This window comes from Talpa occidentalis, unplaced genomic scaffold (assembly GCF_014898055.3).
Source record: "Talpa occidentalis isolate TD23 unplaced genomic scaffold, MPIMG_talOcc4v2.1 talOcc4.17, whole genome shotgun sequence".
Taxonomy (NCBI): Eukaryota; Metazoa; Chordata; class Mammalia; order Eulipotyphla; family Talpidae; genus Talpa; species Talpa occidentalis.
This window is the reverse complement of record NW_023601754.1, coordinates 57,761,226-57,785,070: the sequence shown is the minus strand read 5'-3', so window position 1 is coordinate 57,785,070 and position 23,845 is coordinate 57,761,226. Positions and strand designations below refer to the sequence as shown.

General features: G+C 56.3%; 1 protein-coding gene and 1 long non-coding RNA gene across 12 annotated transcripts in view; one reads left to right on the top strand and one right to left on the bottom strand.

Moving 5' to 3' along the window:
- Positions 1-23,845, bottom strand: part of RAB3IL1 (RAB3A interacting protein like 1) — a 31,537-nt gene that overhangs the window by 7,026 nt on the left and 666 nt on the right. For 3 of the 11 annotated variants that reach the window (XR_008552610.1, XR_008552609.1, XM_037517752.2), the window contains exons 1-5: positions 12,803-13,049; positions 2,513-2,765; positions 2,028-2,123; positions 1,865-1,942; positions 1,056-1,274 (exon numbers count right to left, since the gene is read on the bottom strand). Coding sequence is in view for 9 of the 11 variants with exons in the window: in XM_037517752.2 (XP_037373649.1) it covers positions 1,056-1,274; positions 1,865-1,942; positions 2,028-2,123; positions 2,513-2,765; positions 12,803-12,954 (798 nt within the window). In the remaining 2 variants the exon portion in view is untranslated. The other 8 variants (XM_054697575.1, XM_037517756.2, XM_054697576.1 and 5 more) reach the window with 8 other exon arrangements.
- On the top strand, positions 14,416-23,725 carry LOC129146125 (uncharacterized). Its single transcript, XR_008552631.1, has 3 exons — positions 14,416-14,768; positions 20,790-20,846; positions 23,702-23,725. It is a non-coding gene; the product is annotated as an uncharacterized LOC129146125 (long non-coding RNA).

Below are 23,845 nucleotides of genomic sequence, written 5' to 3'. Positions count from 1 at the left end.
CGCACAGGCACATGCGCGCGGCGGGAAGCACACGGGCTGCCTGCTCCCGGGAGGAGCTCGCTGCGCACATGCAGAGTGGGGCGGCTAGCGAGGGGCAGCCGTTACCTGTCGGGACAAGGAGAGAGAGGTAGCGGAGGTGGGGGCCACGGGTGGCTCCCTGGGTGGGAGCTGCCAGGCCGGCTCATAGGTGAGGTGAACCGCCTTGCTGGGGATCACACAGAGGAGCAGGGAGAGGAGGGGGGCCAGCCCGGGCTGGGCAGGAGGCCGGGGCAGGCAGGCGCAGAGACAGAGGGAGGAAGGAGAGGTTAGTGTCTAGTCGGAAAGCTCCAAGCTCAGAAGGGGGCTAACGGGTCTGGCTGTCCCTCCTCCCTAGAAGCTTGGGGAACCAGGGCAGGACGGAGCTGGGGCCACCTTGGAGGCAGAGATGCCCAGAAGCTGAGCATCGAGGCACTCACTGTGCCGCCCTGAGCTGGGCTCCGGGTATCTATGTCTCGCTAGTTCCTCCTGTGCCCCAGGAAGCCCCATCTACCACATGGGGAAACCAAGGTGCTGAGGGGGGCCTCACTTGCCCAGGGACATCACAGCCCACTGACCTTAGCTAGGCCCAGGTGCTCCACACGCCCACCCTCGGGAGGAGGGGACAACCCCAAAGGCCATGCACTCTTGGCAGCTCAGCCAGAGGATGCTGAGGACCCTCAAGTCCAGAGGTGACAACCCTAAGACCTTGTCTTAAGTCCTGGGGGTAGGGCTGTGACCACATGGTCTGGGCAGCCTCTCCCCAGAAACCCAGCAGCAGCCTCTTTAGGCCTGAAGGGTGTGTGTCTCTATAGACCCCCAGGGGCAGGCCCTCAGTGCAGAGACCTCCACCGACTGCTGGGAGGGGTGAGGTGGGTGCCAGATCCCTTTCACAGAGAGAACCTTCCAGCCCTCACAGCCAGGGGCCCGGAGAGGGCAGGACCAGCTCCAGGTCACACAGCCAGTGTCGTGCCTGGTCCCCGCCTGACAGTGGGCGCTGTCTGCCTTTTCTGTGTCCACTGCCTACCCGCCGCCCTCACCTCTTTGCCCTCCTTGTCCGGGGTGAGGAGGTGCCCCGCGGCAGGGCACACAGCAGGGCAGAGGGCGCTGCTGGTGCTCTTATGGCGAGAGTGGCCCTTGCGTGGCACGGCCTTGGTGGGGCTCAGCAGCTGGGGGTGCAGCTCGCGGTTGGGGGAGGCTGGTGTGGATGTGATGACCAGTGTCTTCAAGGCTGTCACCTCTGCCTGCAGCATGTCGATCTGGCTGGGGCAGGACAATGGTCAACTACAGCCCAGGGCTGATGCCCCAGTTTCAGGTTCCCCAGCGGGACCTCGTCCATCCAGGCTCAGGGTCTGAGCACCTAACTTACCTGTTACCCCTGGAACTGAGGACACCCACTTTACGGGTGGGGGCTGAAACACCCATTTTATATACAGGGAAACTGAGGCTCTGAGACCTGCTGGCCTGGGGTCACCTGGTGAGCCAGGACTCTTAGCAGCTGGCTGGGCTTCCCATGAGGGGTCCCCTGCAGCCAGGAACAGCCCGGCCCTCGCACTGCTTGCCGGGGCTCACACACCCTGCATGAGGTGTCTGCCCGGAAAAGGGGGTTGAAAGGAGGGAAAGGAAACTGCCCCGAGCACAGCATCCTCCCACCCCTGAAAGGTCCTCGTGGTGCAGGGAAAACAAGCTGGAGTCCCCGGGATGCCTCTCCCACCCAAGGGGCCGCGTTCCAACAGTGTCACCTCAGACACCTCTGGCCCACCCTCCCTGGCCACTGGCGCCGGGCCTCCAGCCTCCCGAGGATCGGGGAGGTGCTCGCCGGGCTGGGCAGGCGGGCGGAGGGGCTCACCTTGCCCCGAGCCTCCTTCAGCTGCTTTTCTGACGCCGCCTGCTTCACGTTGGCTTCTCGTACCATCTTATGGGCTTCCTGGGAAGAGGCAGGAGCCGCGTGAGTGGCGAGGAGCTGACAGCCACCAGGAGAGAGTTCCCTGGCCTGCCCCCAGGCACCGAACCTCGAACAGGCTGGCCGTCAGCTCCTCCAGCTCCCGCTCCAGCTGCTCCCGCACCTTGGACAGCCGCTCGCACTCCTCGTCCTTCAGCTTCAGCTCCTGGGGTCATGCGGAGGGCGGCTGTCAGCCCCACGGGGGCCCTAGGGGCTGCCTGGCCCCTGCCTGGGCTCCATGCCCTGGGCACCTGATGGGGGCCCCCGGGCCCCCACTTATTTCCCGGGATGGCCTAGTTTATGGTGCATTTTCCATTTAGTGCCGCGTGAGGCTGAAACCTCAGCTGAGTCCACGAGGGCTTGTGAAAGTCACTTGGAAGCCCCAAGAGCGGGTCTCTTCTCCGTTCTCCCGCATGCCCAGCACAGGCTGGTGTGCAGATGGCTGTGGGAGGGGCATGATACCCCCGGGCATTCAGTGCCAGCCCACAGCTCCCACGAGGTGCCCCTTGTCCCCAAGGTCCCCTCCCACCCCAGGCCCTGCCCTCAGAGCCCCACCTTCTGGGCTCTGTGCAGCTCCTCCTTCAGGAACTCGGAGCCCTTCTCTCGGATCTCCATGGAAGAGCTGCGCAGGCGCGACACATTCAGCTGGGTGGCTGCAGGGCCCTCCTCACCTTGGGCCTCCTCCCCAACAGACGTCTCCGCCAGGCTTCCCGGGGTCTCCCTGAGGTTTTTACCGGGACCCACACTCTTCCAGGGGACGGGGACAGCCTTGAGGGGCGGCAGATGGCCCTCATCTGGTTGGGGCTGGCTGAGAGGCAAAGAGCAGACACAGAGTGAGGTCCTGAGCCCTGGACAGCTAAGCCCAGGGACACACCTGCCACTCTGGGCCTCAGTCTTCCCATCTGTAAAATAGGATCACCACCACAGAAGCTCTCCCAAAATGAAGGAGCATGAGGGATAAGCACAGCACCCATTTATCTTTGTTACACACCCCCTCTCGTCCAAGGCCTAGGACAGCACTTGGCACACGGTGGTTAGCACACAGCAGCTTGTCAGCACATAGCAGGTGGTCTGCACATAGCAGGTGGTCTGCATACAACAGGGGTTAGCATACACTAGAGGTGGTTGGCACACAGTCGGTGGTCAGCACACAACAGCTGTTGGACAGTCTGTTTGTCCAACAGATGACCAGATGAGCCAGTGCCGAGAACCTGAGTTTCTACTTTCGTAAAGTGGGGACATACCTGGCAGCCCCAGCTTGGTGACTGAGTGGTTCAGAGATGTGCGTAGAACCTTGACACACCAGCTGCACTTAAGTGGGAACTGCCTTCTTGTTAATGCAAATTTTAGGCCAATTCTACTCCAGGCTAGGCAGACCGGAGAGGAAGGACCCAGCCAGGGCAGGCAGGGCAGAGGGGGGAAGTCTGCGTGCGAGCAGCAAGGCGGGCAGACCCACTTCCTGCCCTGGCCCTGCGGGGAGCAGTCCAGCGCCCCAGGCTTCCCTTGCCACCTCAGGGAAACGCTGCTGTCTGGGCTTCAGGGCCTCCCCTCCCTGAAGCTGAAGACCCTAGAGGCAGTGTGGGGTAGGGGCCAGCAGCCTGCTCTCACCCCCTCCACATGCCCGAGGGGGAGGGGGAAGAATTCCAGGAGCCCCACAGTGATTTTTGCCAAGACAGCACCTCTGGCCTGGCTGACTCAGCCGAGCTGGAGCCAGCAGCTTCCGAGCTGGGCTGAGGGTAGGGGGCTGGGCCAAGCCGCTAATGACAGTGGGGGAGTGGAAGGGAGGGGGCTCAAGGGGGAAAGCCCAGGCCCAGGCATCATAGGATACAGGACTGCTCAGGGGAAAGGGTTGAGGACCACTTCCTCCTCCCGTCCTTGGCTCCTGAGAGGGTCACCAAGCATTCCCTGGGCCTCAGTTTCCCCTCAGGTCACACAAAAGGACTGGGCATCCTGGGACCCCAGCACTTAGTCCACTCCCAGCCCTTCATGTGGCCCCAGGGGGCCAGTCGCCCAGTCCCATTGCCTTTTTGCTTTGGAACCGGCCTAGCGTGTGGCCTGGAGGTGCCTGGGTGGGTCCTGGCGGGGCACGGGGCTGTGCGGAGCGTAGTGCGCCCACGAGTCATGCTTGTGCATACGCCATCTTTCCGGATGCCCTTGTCTCCCAGTTCCCACTGGCTGGGGGTGTCCCTGGAGCTTGGGCCGTGGCAGGGCCGCGGTGGCCCTGGCGTGGGTGTGTGCCCTGGGGACTCACGCTGTGCCCTGCCCGTGTCATGTCATTTAAACACTCTCCACAGGGCCTCCCCGGTGGCACAGCGGTTGAGTGCTGGGTTGCGAAGCTGCCCGCGGCCTCTGCAGTGCCGGTTCGATCCCCGGCTGCTCCCCGGCCACTGGAGGAGGGTCCCACATGGCGCGCAGACCTCTCCTGCCGCCCGCTGCTCCCCTCAGCAGTGTACTTCGGTCCTTCTGCCTGCTCTGCTCCCTGCTCTGGCTCTGGTGAATTCTCTCACCCTCCCGCGCTTCTGACTGTACCCAGTGCTTGTATAAATAAATAAATAAATAAATCTTTAAACACTCTCCACAGCACTGGTGGTGTGTCCCCACCCTCCAGATGGGGGTGGGCTCAGGAGCCGAGAGTCTCACAGTGTCTGGGTGGCAGTGCCGGGGCAGGGGCTGCCCAGCTCCCCAGTCACGGCCGGCTGCGGGGGAGGGGGTGGGTCGGAGCATCTGTCTCAGAATCGAAGGCTGCTGGCCCAGGGGGACTTGGGAGGCTCCTCCTTGGCTGCGGACAGGAAACCTGACCCGGTTCCAGCCTGAGCTGGCGTCTCGGGCTCTGCTCAGGCCCAGAAACCACCTCCCAAGAGGGAAAGGGGGGGTGCTGAGAACACGGGCCAGGTCAGGCAGCCCAGGGTCCACGCCCACCACTGACCTGGGGTATAGGAGAGCCTTGGGGGGTGTTACTGGAATTCTCTGAACCCACTTTCCTATCCCAGAGATGGGGGTGAGACCCTGCAGGAGGCGCATAAAGAATGGGGTGAGAAGTCACTGACTTGGGCACCTGTCAAAAATGTGCCATCTGCAGCCATGTCTGGCCCGCACACTGCCACGCTGGCCCAGGCTGCGCCCGCAGCTGAAACCAAAGGCCCGGGGGCGGTGCCCCAGCTGAGAGTATGGAGGATGGTGCCCAGCCCCATGTCCTAGCGGGGCGACATGGCCTAAGTCACTCAGCCTTGGTAGGGGCAGCAAAATCTACCTCGGGGGTGCCCCATTCAGTAGAATGAGCAAGAACTGCAGTCCAGGTGGTGGGTGGCCCACAGGGATTGCTCAGGACTTGGGGCAGGACCTAGTCCCTGCACCTCTTCCACTGCAAAGACTATGCCTCCACCCCCAACACCTCCCAGCCACCAGCCCCTCCCACCACCATGGAGCTTTGTCCACCAGCGAGGTCTGGGTCCCTGGTAACCATGAGTGACTACCTCTTCTGCTGGTCCTGAGGGCACGGGTTGGGGGTGTAGCTGATCACCCCCATATTTTCCCAATAGGCTCTCACTTCAGCCCACTGCCAGGGGGATGGGCCCTATTTTGAAGCCAGAGCAAACAGTGGTCCAGGGAAGCCAGAGACAGTCTCTGTGATACCCTCCCCCACCCTGGGGGTCCCAGTGGCAGAGTGTGGGAACAGCAGGACCATCCTTTAACCACCACCTGCTCCTCGTCTGGATCGGGGGTGACGGGAAGAGAGGGGTGCTCAGGTCAGCTTGAGTCCCGGGCCCAAGTCAGCACCCCCTATTGTCCACACACTTCAGCTTCCCAGACCAGCCACCCAATACCCGGGAAGATGAGAGCTCACGGCCTGGGCAAGCAAGGGTGACCACTTATGTTCTGCGCTGCAACCCTGCCCCCAGCCCACAGGCCTCTGCTCAGCCCCTCTTTGCCCTCATCCCTGTCAGAAATGAGAGTCAGCATGGGCTCGCTGCAGACATCACTGGGGAGAGAGCTGTTCAGGGGCTGGACATAGTAAGAGTCAAGGTCAGGGCAGATGGGGGCAGCCAGCACACCCACCCCCCACACACAGCTAGTTCCAGAGATTGGAGCCTGGGCAGGCCAGGAAAGGCCCCATCGGGTCACTTCCCCAGGAAACACAAGGAGGGGTGCAGTCACGGCAACACTCACCCCGCAGGCTGCCCTCCCAGGGCCAGCGGGGCTTCGTGCTGGTGCACAGCGCTGCAAGGTGAGAAGGGGATGCTGCATCCCATACCCCCTGGTCACCGCTGTGGGCCAGGGGGGCCTGTCAGAAGCCCAAGTAAGGTCCTGCGTGGCCCTCAGAAGGTCCCGACCACTACCAGCCCAGTGGACCAGCCTGCCATGAGGCCTTTCTGCCCTCAACCTCCCATGCCCAATCCAAGGCAACCTCTTCGCGTCAGAGGTCTCTGGGCCAGTGGGCACGGTGGAGCCATCAAACAAGCAGGGGAGCACAGAAACTGGGGGAGGGAGCGGTGGGGAGGACATGCTGCCGCTGCGACCCCTTGCCCTCTGCTAGGCCCCAGGCCCACACTCCAGGCGGGAGCTGGGAGCTGGTTCGGTTTGCAGGATCTGGGACCCGGCTCTGGGTCTGGACCAGGGCACAGTGGTCCAGTTTAGAGCCACACTCACGCCCTCCCCGGCAGTCCAGGAAGCCCCGGCCCGGAGACTTATAGCCAAGCGGCTCGTGTCCAGGGGCCACGGGAGCCCCAGGAAAGGGGCCGCGCGTGTCGCTCTGCCCACAGCCCAGCCCGGCCAGCCTGCAGCCAGGCCAAGCGCTCAGCCCCAGACCCGCAGATGTTGTCACACGTGACCCTCGCCTTGACGGCTAGTGAGAGGCTGTCCCTAGGCTGGTTTCACTGGCGAGGCACCCGAGGCTCAGAGAAGGGCGGCAGCCTGGCCGGAAGGCACAGCAAGGAAGTGGCGGGGTGGGAACAGAACGAGAATCCAGGCGCCGGCGTGTCATGTGACCTGTCACCGAGTCCTGACAGAGGAAAGGGGTGAATGGTGGTTTCAGAGAAGTGGGGCAGGATGCAGATGGGGTTTGAGGAAGTTGGGGGCCGTGCTGGGGGCCGTGAGGGGTGTCCAGCCAAGGCTGCTGAGCAAGCCAGGCAGCTTGTATGGGCGGGGGTGGGAGGACCACAGCCTGGGGAGGGGGATAGAAAGAAAACTTCCAGTAGTTAACAATTAAAAAAAACCCACAGAGAAGGTGAATGAGAACAGGGGTGTCCAGGGAGAGGATGGGTAACCGGGAGGGGGTCTCTCAAGAATGCAAAGGGGTGGCCACTGGTCGCACCAGGTCAGAGGGGGCAGCCTGAGCATGGATGGGGGATGAGTGGCAGGGAGCTTAGGGCTAGCCTGTCCACTTGAAGATCTGAGGAGGTGTGTGTTCCCAGAAGAGGGGGAAAATTCTATAAGAACAGGATAATAGTGTCCTACAGGGCAACAGAATGCCAGGGGGTCAGCACAGCTGGACCCCAGGGGTGGGAGGAAGCAGGAGCAGCGGCAGTGCCTGGTGGGAGAACATGGAGCCAGAGGGAAGGTAGGGTGAGCCACCTCTCCACCCACACCCCAGACCGGCCTGACGGCTAGCAGAGTCTAGCTGGTGTCCCTGCTGGGAGCCAACACAGGGCCTAAGAGGGTGGGAGGCTCACTCTCTGCCCAGGCAGGATGGGTACACTGTACGTGCCAAACACCTGACTATTCAGCCCTCAAAAAATCTGACCCTTTAAAACCGCAAACCACATGGGCAGTGCCATTCATGAGCCAGGCCCCCTCCCGCTGGAGCCATGCAGATTCTGGTATCTACATTCCTGAGCCCCCTTTTTACTACATCCTATGTCATTTTGCCCCCACCTTACCCCCTGCCCCAACCCCCCCACCGCCCTGTGCTTTCCAAGGCCTGCTGTGAGAAGTTTCTAGGACTGGCAGGATTCTGGTGAGGGTCTGAGCCCTGCACACAATGTGCTGATTAAGGAATAGCAGGAAAGAGCTGCACCTGTGTGTGTGGGGTGGGGGGAGGTGGGCGGGGGAGGGGGGAAGCAGGGGGGTAGTTAGATCACTGAGGGCTCCCAGGAGGAGGTGAGAGAATTGCTTACTCTCTTCTCACTTCCTCCCGACCTGACTCCCGTAGGGTCTTGGCCATGGCCCAGAGCAGTGAAGTAAGTCGCTCAAGATCACAGGGTCCACCTGCAGCCCCAGCACCCCCCAGCATCCTGAGTGCTGTAAAGACAGCTCCCCATACCTGGGAGGGTAGAGTGGTCTCACCTCATTCCTGGGCAGTCCCTCAGAGCCTGGCCCTCCCTAGAGACAGGTATCGCTGGCCCCAGCAGTCAGATGGGGAAACTGAGATTAAGAGGCCACATTAATGTCATGAGGCTACTTAGTGGCAGACACTAGTCCAGAACCTAAACTATGGCCCAGCAGTGTTAGCTGCAGAAGCCTCACCCCATCACCTCAGAGCAGGCTTGGCACCCAAGACTGCGAATGTGGGAAATGCTGGGGGGTGAACAGGGGAGCAGCCTGCTTGGGGAGACTGCCCCAAGTGTTTTTCAGAACCTAACACTCAAGGGATCCCAAGGAAGAGGGGCCACGAGAGGTTCAGCCAGAGCCACCTGGGCAGGGGGCTCAGATGCAGGGTCCTGCCAAGTTGCTGCTGGAGTCTGGCTGTGTTCCTAGGACACTGGGCACACAGTGGGTGCTGGCAGCAGGTCCCTCCCTGATCCTTCAGTATCCGCGAGAGGGAGCCATTAAAAAGCAGTGCTCAGGGAACCCCCAAATGCCTCTCATTCTGGGACCCAGCTCCTCATTCTGCCCCTCACACTATCCACCTGCACTTACGAAGGCCCTCCGGAGCCCCCACTCCAGGCCCTGGGACCCCTGCATGGACAGACAAGAAGTGAGCAGTAGGAGGATCACGTGGAGGTCACTGGAACAACCTGGTTCCTCCAGAGGCCCCTGGGAACGAGGCCAGGAGGCTGTGTGTGTCCCCCAGGGCAATTGTGAAGATGCACAGACACACTCCCCAGTGCGCTCCCGTTGTGTTCCCCTGCCTCCCCCTCCTAGGAGCCCATCCTCTTTGCACCCCCAACGGGGAGAAAACTCCATGAGCCCCCCCATACCCCATCTTGGCTCCAGGTTTGCTAGATGCCAGGGGGCAAAGTGGTCCAGTCCGCATCAGAAGACTCCCCGTCCTGCCAGCCTCCCCAGGGCGTCCCCCCTCCGCACCCCTCACTCGGCAGTGGCAGCAACAGAGCCTGGCTTGGGGACCACGCACCTGGCCCAGGAACAGGGCCCGTTCCCACTCGGGCCTCCTCTTCAGGACCCGGTCTTTCCAGGCCATGGGGAGAGGAAGTGTTTGTGCAACTTGGGAGAAGCCTGCGCCCCTGTCCACCCAGGGCAAGCCTGCGCCCCGGGTCCCCACCAGGCGGGCCAAGGACTGGGGCCGCCAGAGAGCCTCAGAGTACTGGGGCGACTCCTCCGGGAGGAGTCCGCGCTCTCCTCCAGGCTGCGGGAGGTCCCATCCCACACCCGCCAGCTCCAGGAGCCCCAGGGGGAGGCTCTCCCACGGACACCAGCCCCCACCCCGAAAGCACTGGTTTCCAAGGTTCGTCCGACCTGGGGGTCCTCCTCTAGCTGCATACCCCTTCTTCCTCCGGCTTCCCCCACCCCCCCATCTCGCTCGCGCTCCCGGCGAGCCGGGCGATTCGGCGCTGTCAGCGGGACGGCGGGCCACGGCGCCGCGCACCCCGCTCCAGAGCGCCGGCCCGGCCCCCGCGCAGAGCGCGCCCCTCGGCCGCGGGCAGCTGGGCCGCCAGCACCTCCCGATGTGCAAGTCCGGCGGGGACCCCTCGTGCCCCGCCCCGAGGCGGCCGACGGACGCCCGGCCGCGAGCGCGCGCGCACCTACCCGCTCCACATCCCGGCGCCTCTGGGCGCCCGCGCGTCGGTTCCCCGCACGATCTCCCTGCGCGCCCCGTGCCGCGGCCCCGCCCGCCCGCCGCGACTCCGCCCCGTCCGGGCGCCCCCGGCGAGCCCGTCCTGCCCTCGGCCGGGCCGTCCGCGCGCCCCGGCTCGCGCCGGGCCCCCAACCTGACCGGCCCCGGCCGCCGGCGGGTCACGTGCCCGAGGGGGTGGCCCCAGGACACGTGCCCCGCCCCGCCCCCCCCCGCCCGCGGGGCGCAGGGAGCTCGCGCGCGCCCGCCGGGCCCAGCCTGGCGCGGGTCGCCCGCCCCGGGACAGCGCGACGGCCGGAGTCGGGGGCGGAGCCGGGTCCCCACCATCCGGTGGCCAGAGCCGCTCGGGCGCGGCCTTCCTCTGGTCCCCCTTCCCCCACGCAGCCCGCACCCGCCCGGCCTCCCCAAGCCGGGCCACCCCTGCTCAAGAACTGCCACGGCTCCCCGGCTTTCTGCACCCTGATGCTTTCGCGGGTGGTCAGGCAAGGCCGGCAGGCACCCTCACCCCACCTGACCCTCGCCGTTACGCCTTCCCTGGCTGCCATGCACAACATCCTGCTGGGAGCAGGGGTACACCCCCAAACGGGTGGTCCCTTATGCCCAGGAAGACCTGTCTACTTGTGACCCAAGTGTCCTCTGCAGCCTCCTCCCCACAGGCGCAGCCCCCTGCCTCTGAACACACCCTACTCAGCCCTGCCTCTGCCCGCCATCTACTCCCCCGGGAATGCACCCCCACTACCCACCCCACAGGGAACCATAGACCGCTAGTGCTTCTGTCACCTATTCTCAGCCCGGACCATTGTCTCAAGTTCAGCCTTGGCCCAGCGAGGACAGAGCCCCTCTTCTCTGCCAGGACACCCACGTTCCATATCTAGAGGACTGGGGTGCTGGGAGAAGCACATCCACATGCCACCAGAACCCCAGGCACTGCTCTGCAGGCCACAGAGCCGGGACTGGATCCCGGGTTTGAGTTTGTCAGATCTTCATTTGGAGACACATTCATTCATTCATTCTTTCGTTCAAACACCCCTTCAGAACACAAACTGTGGGCCATATCAGGACTGGGTAACCCAATGGGAAACTGCACAGACACAGCCTCTGTCCTGCTCCAGTACAGAGGGAAGTGGGGGACGTACTTTCAAGGATCTCCACTTCCAGGGCCGCGGATTCCCCAGGACACACCTTGCTCCACGAATGTCCTCTTTGAGATACAGTGCTCCTTCTAGGCGGGCGCAGTCCACACCAAGTACAGACACGGCTGGTGGGTGAAGGGCGGGCTAGATTTCATACCTTAACACTCCCTTCACCGGCCCCTTCCCTGTGCAGTGAACAACCTGGGCAACCCTCTACAACATCCCTCCAACTTTCTGGAATTGTTTCGGTCCAGGCCTCCCAGGCCCTTCCCTCTGCCAGGGGATTGCTTCCACCACTGTGGCTTCCCAGGTGACCAGCTCCTCCTGGTCTTTTTTTTTTTTTTTTTAAGATTTATTTTTTATTTATACAATAGCTAGGGTATAGGCCAGAGGTGCGGGAGAGTGAGAGGATTCACCAGAGACAAAGTGGGGAACAAGAGGCAGACGGACCGAAGGCACTGCTGAGGGGAGCAGCAGGCGCAACAGAAGAGGTCTGCCGCGGCATGTGGGAATCTCCCTGGCTGCTGGGAATCGAACCCATGCTGCGGAGGCTGTGGACAGCTTCACAGTGCTGTGGCTCAACCTGCTGCGCCACCGGGGAGGCCCTCCTCCCGGTCTGTTCTCCACCCAGCCCAGCCCAGCCCAGCCCAGCCCGGCCTAACCCAGGGTCTGGCCCAAAGTAAAATGTCATTATATGTTTGTCGACTTGAAACCTTCACCAAATAAGTCTTGAGCAACTGTTTGCTGTCTTCCTAGCCCTTGTTTTCGTCACTATTTAGGGGAAAATAGAGAAGAACCAAGAAAGTGCCTAGGACGGGGCCCTTGCCTTCCAAGTCTTGACAAGCCTGTGCAGGAGATAAGACACGGACCAAGCCTGGTAACCCAGACTGGTGGGAGATAAGGGCTGTCAACCCAGGGCTACAGCCCCAGAGGAAGGGAGGACGCGTCCTCAGCTGGAGGTGGGGGGAGTGCTGGTGGGCTGGGGAAGTTGATGAATGAGGCCTAGAAGAATGAGTGGGGTGCTACCTGGGCACATCATCACCTCACTTACCCCAAGTATCCCACCATCTAGGTCCTTTTACCTGGGACTCCCAGCCCTCACTGGCTTCTCCCGCAGACCAGTGAGCTCTGCTCCTTAGCCAAACGGATGGCTCAGAGAAGTTAAGGAACCTGCCTGATGTCACACAGCCAAGAGTAGTGGGTTTATGCCAATTTTCCAAAAAGACAGCTCAGAAACCAGAGGACTTGCTGGAAGCTAAAGTCAGATAACAAGGGGCTTGTACTAGATGCCTGACTGACAGGTGGGAAGGAAGAAATAAAGGTGTGTCCTCTGCCCCTCCCCTCCAGCCACTGCTCTCCCCAAACCTCCCCACCCCCCACCACCACCTCAGCCTAGCAGCCTGGGCCACAGACCCATAGGGAGAAGCAGATGAGGCTCCAGAGACTGCCAGCCTAGTTGAACCAGGCTCTGATTTTGCACTTCGCTCTGTCCTCAGCTCACCTGTGACCCAACAACGAGTGTCTTGCCCTCTCTGAGCCTCAGACTCCGTGTAAGCACCGAGCTGGACAAGACAGTTGCAGTCATCCCCTGGCGCTGACCTTGTGGGAGGCTTATGGAATTCCTCAGAGCTCCATGGCAGTGCCCTGTCTGGACTCAGCCTTCTCTTCCCCTCCCCCAAGGTGCAGGCAGAGCAGTAGGGCCCCCCCCACCACTCCCCTCCACGTCCCTGGTCACTAGCTCACCTGTCTGTGGCCCAGGGCTCCTCTCTCAAGTTCCCCTCAAGGGCAGGAGCAAGACACGAAGGGGTGTAGCGGACAGTCCCTGAGCTCATGGCCAGGAACACTGGGCATGTGCCTCGGGCAGGACACCCGGTGCGCTCTTCAGGGCTGTCCATGCCCGATGAGTCAGACGAGGGTCCCTCTGGAGACTGCCAGAAGGCAGGTGACAGGAGACTTCTCTCCACCCCAGGCGAGCCTCACACTAACCTTTGCTATCTCTGAGGAGCAGCGGCCTGGCCTGTGAGGGAGGAACCTCCCAGTCAGTCCTCTATCTTCTCAAACCCCATAATTATTAACTCCTGTGGCCTGGCAGGCAGCAGAAGACACTTGGGCCCTCCCTCCCGGGCTCTGGGCCAGGGAAGGTGAGATACCTCGAGGCTGTTGGGAGCTTTCCTCTATATGCACAAGGCCCACAGTCTTCAACTAAGCCCACAGTGGGGCTGCCTGGCTTCTCCCCACCCAGCTGCCAAGTTGGAAAGAGCCGGTGGAGCCCTGGCCCCATCATTAACTGGCCATGTGGCCTCGGGTCAGGGGCCTGGCTGGCCCCATCCTTCGAATGTTCAGCTGTCAGGGGTAGAGCTCAGTGGTAGAGTATTTAACTGCAAATGTTCAGCCATCAGCAGAAAGAACAACTCAGCATAGCAGTTAGGAACACAGACCTGGACTCAGGCTGGATTCAGCCCCACTTCTAGACTGTGAACCTTTGGGCATGTTAGGCTGCCTGTGCCTCAGTTTCCCTAACTATAAAATGGAATCTCACCCTTTAAGGCGCACCAGGCGAGATGCCCAAGGGCAGACACGCCCCTTTCTTCACACTGACCCCTCTTTGCAGTCTCTACCCTATCTTACCCCCCACTGGTGAATTTCTCTTTGCTCATACCCCCTCCTCCAGGAAGTCTTCCCCTGTGGAAGGCTTTCTTCCTCTGCGGAGATCAGGCTGGAGCCCACAGACATGTGGTTCTCCTGTGTCATATCAAGTGTCCCACGGAACTGTCAATGCCCCAGCCAGAACTGTCGGCCCCGGGGGCAGAGGCTGGCTACCCTCATTACCAATCCTCAGTGCTGCCTGCCAGGCACCTGGTCAGCCTCAGTCCACCGGGACAGTTTGAATGTTCTGCCCTGTCTCATGAGGCCTGAATTGTACGCTGCTTCTGTCATGTCCTGGCTATGTGCCCCTGCGCAAGCCGTTTAACTGCTCTGGTCTGTAAAATGGGAGGAGCCATTCCGAGAACACCAAGGAAGGTAAGAATCATGACGCCGCTGCCACAGTGGAGACTGGAATGAGTTTCCTGGTCCTCTCTCCCTTGCCTTCCCTCCTCTTTCCTGTCAGCCTCTGCGTTCCCGCTGGGGAGCTGCTGCCAGTTCAGGGAGTCACACCCCACCCGCCCTGCGGATAACAATAACTCCCACTCAGACTTGGGGCTCCGGCTCACTCAGCCTGATGCAAACCAGATGCTGGCCTTCCTTTCCTGGCAGTGGAGTTCCCTGGCCTGCTCCCACCCCCCTTCCTGTTTTGCTGCTGACTGATCCCCCTGCTAAATTCTCCCGTGCCCCAACCTTCCTCTGTAGGGCAACCTCTGGGCCCACCTGGAAACAATTAATGAAAAACAGGATGTGTGAAAAGGGGGGGTTCTCCACATCACCCCAACATGGCGAGAGGAAAAGGGGCTCAGCTGCCTGGTGGTGAAGCGTGCGGGAGATGGTCTCTTCCCACCAGGCCCCGCCAGCCCCTCAGGAGGAAAGCTGAGTCAGAGTCTGGGGACTGTAAAGAAAAAATGGCGACTTGCTGGCCATTTTCTCACAGCTGAGACTGCGTGGGGACTGCATGGGGAGCAAAGCTGGGCCTTCTTAGAGAAATCAGAGCCAGAAGACGCCCAACGTCCTCCTGTGGTGGATGAGGAAACAGGCTTGGAGATGTCCCCACGTCTTTGTGAGTTGGGGCCAAGAGGCAGCCAGGTCTGGGGTGGCTTTCCAGTAACCCCCGTTTGCTCCTTGCTATCTGTATCATTCCCGCCCGCCCTTCCCTGCTGCCAAGCCCAGTCACGAGGAGAGGTGGCTCACCAGGCCGCTGCCCTCCCACCGCCCAGCCTGGCTGGCAGGCCGAGAGCACGGCTCACACCTGGCCAGAGAGATCTGAAGGCTTCTGGGCTGGAGGAGGCTTCCGAGGAAGAGCAGAAGTTTGCGTTTTGGGGTTTTTCCTTTATCCTCTGCCCTGAGCAGCCCTCGAGGGCAGCTGGGGCTGGCCTGTGAGTGAGGACTCAGCCATTTCCAGGAAAACAACAGCCCAAGGGCCCCCTGAAAGTCAGCCACTGGTTGCCCCTCCCTCCCCCAGCTGTGCAGTGTTTGGACAACTAGATGGAATGTTTTACAGCGAGAGTCCTCCCCGGGTCCCCAGCTCAGATTTCGAGGGCGGGAAGGGAGGATGCTGACTCCAGGGAGCAGGGAAGAGGCGTCCGAGGTCAGACCGGGGCCTGGAGGCCCCAGCCCAGGCCTGACCAGGCCCGTGTGTTGGGACGCCTGAGTCAGGCCTGGACTGCAGGAACCACGACAGAGGCCGCAGAATGGAGTTGGAATTGGTGGGGCAACCTGAGGTCAGGACTCTGGGATGGTCTGGGCTGGGGAGAGCAGGGGGCAGGACAGCACTTGGAGAACACGAAGCTCCCCACAGAGACGTCCCCATCTAGCACCACGCCCAGTTTACAGATATGGCGCTGGGGTCCCCAGGGCCAGGCGCTCCCCCCAGGTGACGCAGCATTGGCTGTGAGGCCCTGATCTTAAGCTGGCTCTTGTCACTGTCCAGGCTGTCCCCACCCTCACCCCAGCCCCAGGGACCATACACCCCAGCCAGTGAGTCGTCAGCACTCTAGCTTTACCCCAAAACAACACAGGCAAGATAACCTACTCAACTCTAGGTTTGCAAAAAGAATACAGACACCGAGCCCCTCACCAGGATCCCTGTGCCCGAGCTCCCCCAGATCCCCCACCACAGTTACCCAGGCTTCCCAGAGCCCCCAGTAAGTAAGACTGGGAAGGCACAAGTTCCAGACCCAAGTAGATGAAAGACGGTTTGAGCTCAGTTACCCACCTTAAAATGGAGAGGGTTCTCCTTGCTCTACTTGACTTTTCATCATTTGGAGGCTGCTGATAGCGAGGGGCAGGGGTTGCTAGTACCCCCCTTTGGAGAAAAATGTGTCCTAGCAGTGAAACCATTGCAGCTCAATTGAAGAAAAAGCAGGGATTCCTTGGGGCCCAGGTGGCTCTGGAAGTCCTAGCAAGGTGCCTGAGGGCTGGGGCTGGGTTCCCTGAAGTGAAACCTGTTTACCTGCTCCCACCTCCTCCAGCAGGGCAAGTCAGAGACCTAAGGGAATTCCAGAGCGGCCAAACCTTCAGAGGCCAAAGTGACAGTGGGGGGAGGGTGTGACAACTGGTGATTCCCTTGCAAAATGGCAGAAGTGGGATGGGACCGTGTTAGAATCCCTACATTTGCCATCAAACTTATCTCGCCCTTGCAGTCGCCAGATGCCCTCCTTCACTGCATTCTGTTCCCACCTTAAAGACAAGGGAACTGAGACTTGAAAAGCTTAAAGATTTGGCAACAGAGAACAAGTGAAGGGATTGAGATTGAAATCCAGGTCTGATTGCACAAGCTCGGGTTCTTACCCTCCCCCATGCTCAGGGGTAAGGGTAAGGTGAGGTCTGTTAGAGAAAGTGGAACTTGAAGAATAAGCAGGACTTAAATAGAAAAGGAGGATGGGCATTTCATGCAGACCTCAGGGACCCCAGGAGCAAAGGCTTGGAGGTGGAGCCAGGCAGGCATATGCAGAGAGAGGCAAATCTTTCACCAGAGCTGGGGCTCAGGCTAAATTCGGGGGACAGCAAAGGAAGTGCAGGCTGGGCTGACTTGGGCTGAATCATGTAAGGCCTTGGAAGCCAAGTTAGAGAGTTTGGACTTTATTCTAAAGGCTCCAAGGAGACTGTTAAACATTTTTGAGGAGAGTGACGTAGCCAAAGCCCTGCTTTGGGAAGATTAAATTGACAGCCATATGCATAGAAAATAGAAGTGAACACTTATCAAATATCCGGAAAGGGAAAGACTTTCTAAACTTAGAAGTGTCTGAAGAGACCTCAAAAGAAGAAATCAATAGATCTGTTTACATTAAAATTTAAAACTTCTCTATGTTCCTCCCTGCAGCAAAAAATAACCAAAATTAAAAGGCAAGTAACCTAGAGGAAATAGTCCTAGGAAATGGTGAATTGTCCAAACCGTTTAATAGATAAAGAATTCACAAAAATCAATAAGAAAAGCACTGGAAGCCCAGGAAGTGTGTTCATTCATTCGTTCAACAAACATTTCATAAGCACTTGTGCCTAGTGCAGATGCTAATGAGATATTGGTGGATAAGAGAACATTTCTGCACTCATGAAGTACACCCTTCAGCGGAGGGGGTTGGAGGGGCATTCAGACATTGAATTACAACACTGTGGAGGGGAAAGTATATAGCTAACCTAGACTTGGGGTCCGGAAAATGTACTGAGGGAGGGGTTTGGGAGTAGGGGGTGACTATCAGAAGAGATGAATCTGGCAAGAGAGTCAGGGACCAGATCACATGGGGCCTGGAATGACAGGTCAGGAATGCAAACTTTATAGTTAGGGACAAAGAAAGGGGTGTGATGTGATCATACTTAAATGCCAAAAGGATGGCACCTATGGATTTGTGTGAAATGGACTGGAGAATTTCTTTTCCTGTGCATGTGGTAGACTTGAGCAATGAAGCACTTTCTTGCTACAGAAAAAGCGTAGCTCAGAATCTCATGATTCTTGGAGGCTCTGTTGTCTACTAAGATCTATAAAAACTGTTTCCTGACCCACAAAAGAATGTAAGAATGAAGCTTGGAGCTTGGCCAGGAAGAGATGGAAGAGCTGAATGTTGGGTAACTACATTGAGCCAAGATCCCCAAGGAGGCTGAAGAGTTCCATGTGGATGCCCTTCCTCCGCCCATTCCAGTTTCAGGAAGAAGCAGCTGCAAATCCCCTTTGGGAGAAATTTAGGTATGAAGGATTCCCCTTGACACCAAATAATGAGCTCACAGTTTAAGATCACTAGCACAGAGGAGGCTTGTGCCTGTGAGAGAGCACCAGCAGGAATGATACACAACAGATTTGATGTGCTAGTTCTCTAGGTATTCAGTTCCTGTATACAATATAGAAAGATTATGCATGAACTTATAATAAATACGCAATAAGAGATTAAGGAAAACCAAGCAGGTTTTTAAATGACCAGTGAAACCTAACAATGGGTTAAATAGATTTGACACAGCTAAAGAGAGAATTAGCATCTTGGAAAACACATCTAAGGAATCCATCAGAAAGAAGCACAGAGGCACAAATAGAAAAGGACAACATGAAAAAGAAGGCAAAAGAGCAAAGAAGATGAGAAAGAAAAATAAATGACAAGTAAAAAGAAAAAGAGCAAAAAAGAAAAATTAATAAAAAGGGAACAATTCAAAAACTATAAAACAAAGAATAGATGGGAGGCAAAACTTGCATAGTACAGAGTTTCAGTTTGGGAAGATCAAAAGAGTTCTGGAGAGAAGGATGATGAGACGGATGATGAGGATGGTCACATAATAATGTGAATGTATTTACCGCCACTGAACTGTATACACCTGACAAACCAATCCTAAGGATATGGAAAAATTAAGACTGGAAATTTTATTTTTTATTTTTATTTATTTTTTAAAGATTTATTTATTTATTTATTTATTTTTATTTATACAAGCACTGGGTACAGTCAGAAGCGCAGGAGGGTGAGAGAATTCACCAGAGCCAGAGCGGGGAGCAGAGCAGGCAGAGGGACCGAAGTACACTGCTAAGGGGAGCAGTGGGAGGCAGGAGAGGTCTGCGCGCCATGTGGGACCCTCCTCTGGTGGCCGGGGAGCAGCCGGGGATTTAACTGGGATCGAACCAGCACTGCAGAAGCTGCGGGCAGCTTCGCAAACCAGCGCTCAACCACTGCACCACCGGGGAGGCCCAAGACTGGAAATTTTAAACCAAGAATACACAGAACAAAAGAAAGGTGGCATACCTATATTAATAACTGAACTTTAAAAACTTGGGGCCTCCCCGGTGGCACAGTTGGTTGAGTGCAACGCTGTGAGGCCATCCACAGCCTCTGTGGTGCTGGTTCGATTCCCACCGGCCGGGGAGATTCCCACATGGCTTGACAGACCTCTCCTGTCTCGCCCACTGCTCCCCTCAGCAGTGTATTTTGGTCATTCTGCCTGTTCTGCTCCCTGCTCTGTCTCTGGTGGATTCCCTCACCCTCCCGCACCTCTGGCCTATACCCCAGTGCTTGTATAAATAGATAGATCTTTAGAAAAATAAAAAATAAAAAAAAACCTTAAGAAAAGTATTATTAGGGTCACTGTGCTATAACAATAAAATGGCAAAATAAAAGTTAACTTCACTAGAAAGCTATAACAATGTAAAATTTATATATACTTAATATGAGAACCTAATTAAAGCAAAAATTCAGTAGAGCTACAGGGGGAAATTAGACAAATCTGTCAGCATGGTATGAATTATCAGCAAATCTCTCTCAATTATAAAGAGTAGATCACAAAAGGAAAATATCAGGAGCCAGCAGCAACAGCGACCTCTAGCTTTGGTAGTGTAAAGATGAAAACAGGAGTTCTAGATCAAAGCTAGCAAAGAATTGATTAGATCCTTATATCCCATCCCCTACTTCACACCACTAAGCAACTGCCCCTTTCCCAGTCTAGCATAAAACTGGAAATGTATTCCATGGGGACAGTGAAAGAGGATCAATGGGAGAGTAGATGACTAAGAGATTTAAGTGCTTGCATACAAGACTAACCCTCTCCTCTCACTTGGTTGCCAGATAGCTAGTGAGGCTCCAGGCAGCAGGTTATAAGACTTCATCTGGTCAGCCCCAAAAGAGAGACTCCCGTTCTAGCATTACTCCAAAAATGCCGAATTGAGACATCATTTTGTGAAATCAAAGGCAATATGCTTTGATAACACAATTTGATCACATAAGTCTCATCAATTTTTAAGCTCCCATTCTTAGTAATGACCAGAAAACCAAGCACTATTAGACAGCAAAGGAGAGCCCCTAATAAGAAGGCAATCAAACTTAGCAAGCAGAGGGAAGAACAACTTGAAGTAAGGGGAAAAAACTGTCATTAATATCCCCAGAGAGAGAGAAAAGAAGGCATTGCATTAATAAAATAAACATGATTTTATAGAAGCAAATATTCAAAGAACAAAAGAGGACTCTTGGGAAATAATACATATTTATTGGTCTTTTAGGGTCAGATATATATTTGTCTATACTTTTTTTTTTTTTAAGAAAACATGAGCAGGGACTCCTTGGTGATACAAGGGGTTAAACACTGCACTATGAAGCAATCTGCAGCCTCTGCAGCATGAGATCAATTCCCAGCCAGCCAGGGAGCTACCCACGTAGTGCAGCAGAACTCTCCTGTCTCGCCTGCTGCTCCCTTCAGCAGTATATTTCAGTCAGTCTACCTGTTCTGTTCCCCATCTGTCTCTGGTGGATCCTCTCACCCCCTGCATCTCTGGCCTGTACCCCAGCTCTTGTATGCATAAATAAATAAATCTTTAAAAAAAAAGAGCAGAATTGAAAAACTGAAGGAAGGTTGGAAGACAAATTTGATATATGATCCATTCTGAGAGGGAAATTTCTCTCCATATCTAGAACTTTTAAATTAGAAGCAAGCTATCTGCTCCCAAAATACAATAGTGAGACAGTTATAAATGGCAAAGAGAGGGATCACTACAATTTAAACACTAGCAACTCAAAATCCAGCAGGGAACATTCCATTAGTTTTCAAGGTCTGGGAATAACACCCCCACCCTCACCCCATTTACTGTTTCAGTCTTTGACACTGTGACTCTGGTTTCTAGGTTGGAGACTTGACCTCTGGGCCCAAAGCTCTTCCCTTTGAGTCATTCTTCTTAAAGGTAAGTAGGTGTTTCAAGCCGAGTAGTTTTATAAGCCAATTTCCTGCCTGCAGAATATTGGAAGTTCAATAGCCTCCAACATTCATTCAGCTCTGTTCATTGTTGTTTTCCTTCCTTTCAAATTGTCTCTCTCCCGGTCAGTTCAAGCTGGCAGTGTTTGGCTGGTATAACATTCTAGAAAGCCTTTGTGTTTCCTGTGTATGTTACAGAGATTCACGTCACTAAATAAGAGAGTCCTCCACAGATAGTTCCTGGATAATTCCATCTCTACTCCTGGCTTCTGCTGAGATGGTTCCAGGACTCACCCACCCACTGTCCTCAATGCTAGCAAAGGGCTGTCCAGTCACAGTCATGGACTTCTTTCTAGAGTATGCTTTTTGACAGTAAATCACCTAATATTAGCATTATTTGCTATCTGGGTAGGCTGCAAATTTCTCAGACCATCAAGGGCTGGTTCCTGTTTGTGTAACAGTTCTCAATATATCTTTTTTTCCTCTCCTATTTTATTATAATCAGCAAGAAGAAACAGGGACACATCTCTAACATTTTGCTTGGAAATTGCCACAGCTAAAAATCTGCCATTTACACTTCTGCTTACACTTACAACTTCTGCTTTCTACACACTGTAGGATACAATTCAGCTAGATTTTCTGCCTGCTATATAAAAGAGATCTCTTCTTCCTCAGTTTCCAGTAACATTTTCCTCATTTTGCTCTGAGGCCTCACTGAGGGCCTTGAACAGTCATTCTTTTATCAAAAGCCTATTCAAGACTTTTTCATCCATGCGTCTTAAAAATTTTACAGTCTCTACCTACTACCCAATTTCAAAGCCATACCCACATTTTTAGGTATCTGTTACAGCACCTCACTCTAAGTTCCAAACTCTGTACTGTTTTTATATGGCAACTGTAAAAAAAAAAAATCACAAACTAGGTGACTTCTAGCAATAGAAATTTCTCACTGTCCTGGAAGCCAAAAATCCAAATTTAGTATCACTGGGTCATATCAAGATGTGGGAAGCCTACATTACTTCTGGAGGTCCCCTTCTTTGTCCACTGATACTGTAATATTGTGATTTTGCTATGATGTTGCCAATGGGATACTGCTCTTATAAGATAGTGACAGGACCTGCAGGGTCAATGCAATCGCCATCAAAATACCAACCGCCTTTTTTGCAGAAACAGGCAAGTTGATCCTGGAACTCACATGGATTTGCCAGGACCCCTGTAAAACCAAAAGAATCTTAAAAAGGAAGAATAATGTTGGAGAATTATACTTCCAGAATTTGAAACTTCTACAAGCATGTGTACTGCCTTAGGACAGACAGGTATAGCTGAGGGATGGAAATGAGGGTCCAGAAATAAACCCTGTACATCTACTGTCCACTGGTTTTCAGTAAGAATGTCAAGACCAGAAGCTTCCCTGCTGGCCTAGGGGTTAAGTCTCAGTGCTATCACCACGGTGGCCTGGGTTTGATCCCAACCAGGGAGCTGACCCACAGGGTGCAGTAGACCTCTCCTGTCTCCCTGCTGCTCTCCTCAGCAGTGTATTTCAGTAGATCCACCTGCTCTGCTCCCCACTTTGTCTCTGGTGAATCCTCTCACCCTTCACCCCACCTCTGGCCTACACCTCAGTTCTTCTACGCACAAACAAATAAATCTTAAAAAAAAAAATGCCAATAACACACAGCACAACGGTCGTCAGAAGCAAGCCTCCCAAATTTCCTGTACACTCAGATCTTCCGGGGACTTGGTTAAACAGTGGATTGTCACCGAGTGGGTCTAGGTTGTGCCTGAGAAGCTTCCAGATGACGATGACACTGCCCCCAGATGGTAGCAGGAGGACGGACCAACGGAGCCATTCCCGAAGCCCAGGTGCTCATACAGAAGCACGGGCTGCCCTTCCCCAGGAACCTGGTAGAGGGGATCACTCCCGCTCCATCTGTGATTCACAATGAACTGACTGTCCCGTGTTTGTATTTGCTGCCTCAGGCGGCCAGGCCAGGGTGGAGCAGGGCTGGAGCTGTGGCTGCCCACGCACCTGGAGCTAAGGCACCTCGCTTGGTGATCCACATGACGTAACAGAGCCAAGAGAGCTACGGGTCACCTGGGCTGCCTTGAGCCGTCCTCTCTGGCCCTTGGGTGTGTTCCACCCCCGCCACTTCCTGCAGCAGGCAGGCTGCCCTGGAAACTGATGCACAGCCTCTCGGAGCAGCCTCCCTGGTCCTCTGCCCACCCGCTACTGGATCCCCGCCAAAGCACCCGCTTTGCTCCTCAGCATCCTTACCGCAGCCCCTTGCTCATTAAGTAGGCGCCAGGAGGCCACCTGCACGTGCTTGCTGCCAGGGCCCCGGAGCAGCCCACCTTGGGTTCAAGCAAAGCCCTGAGCAAGTTACTTACCTTCGTGCTGGGCCTTGGCCCCACCTGTAACAGGGGGTACTTCCTGTTCCCCAGATCTTCTGCTGGTGAGACTTTCTAAAAAGTGCTCAGAGGGCCTCCCTGGTGGCGCAAGGGGTTAAGCACCGCACTATGAAGCAATTCGCACGCAGCCGCTGCAGCATGAGTTCGATCCCCAGCCGGCCAGGGAGCAACCCACATGGCGCAGCAGACCTCTCCTGTCTTGCCCGCTGCTCCCCTCAGCAGTGTATTTCAGTCAGTCTACCTGTTCTGCTCCCACTCTGTCTCTGGTGAATCCTCTCCCCACCCCCGTATGTCAGGCCTGTACCCCGGCTCTTGTATGCATAAATAAATAAATCTTTTAAAAAAAAAAAAGCGCTCGGAGCACTGCCCGCAGTGTACCCCGGGAGAGCTCAAGGCACCGGGGAAACCACTTTCTCCTTTCTGTCCCTCTTACAGAGCCCAACACAGCACTGAGCACGCCTGTGTTTCGCGCATGCCGTGTGCTGACGCGGGCACACCCGGGATGCCTGCCTGATACCACGCCCGCCTGACAGATGAGGGACCGAGGCTCTGACGTGTGGTGAAGGCGTCAGCGCCAGG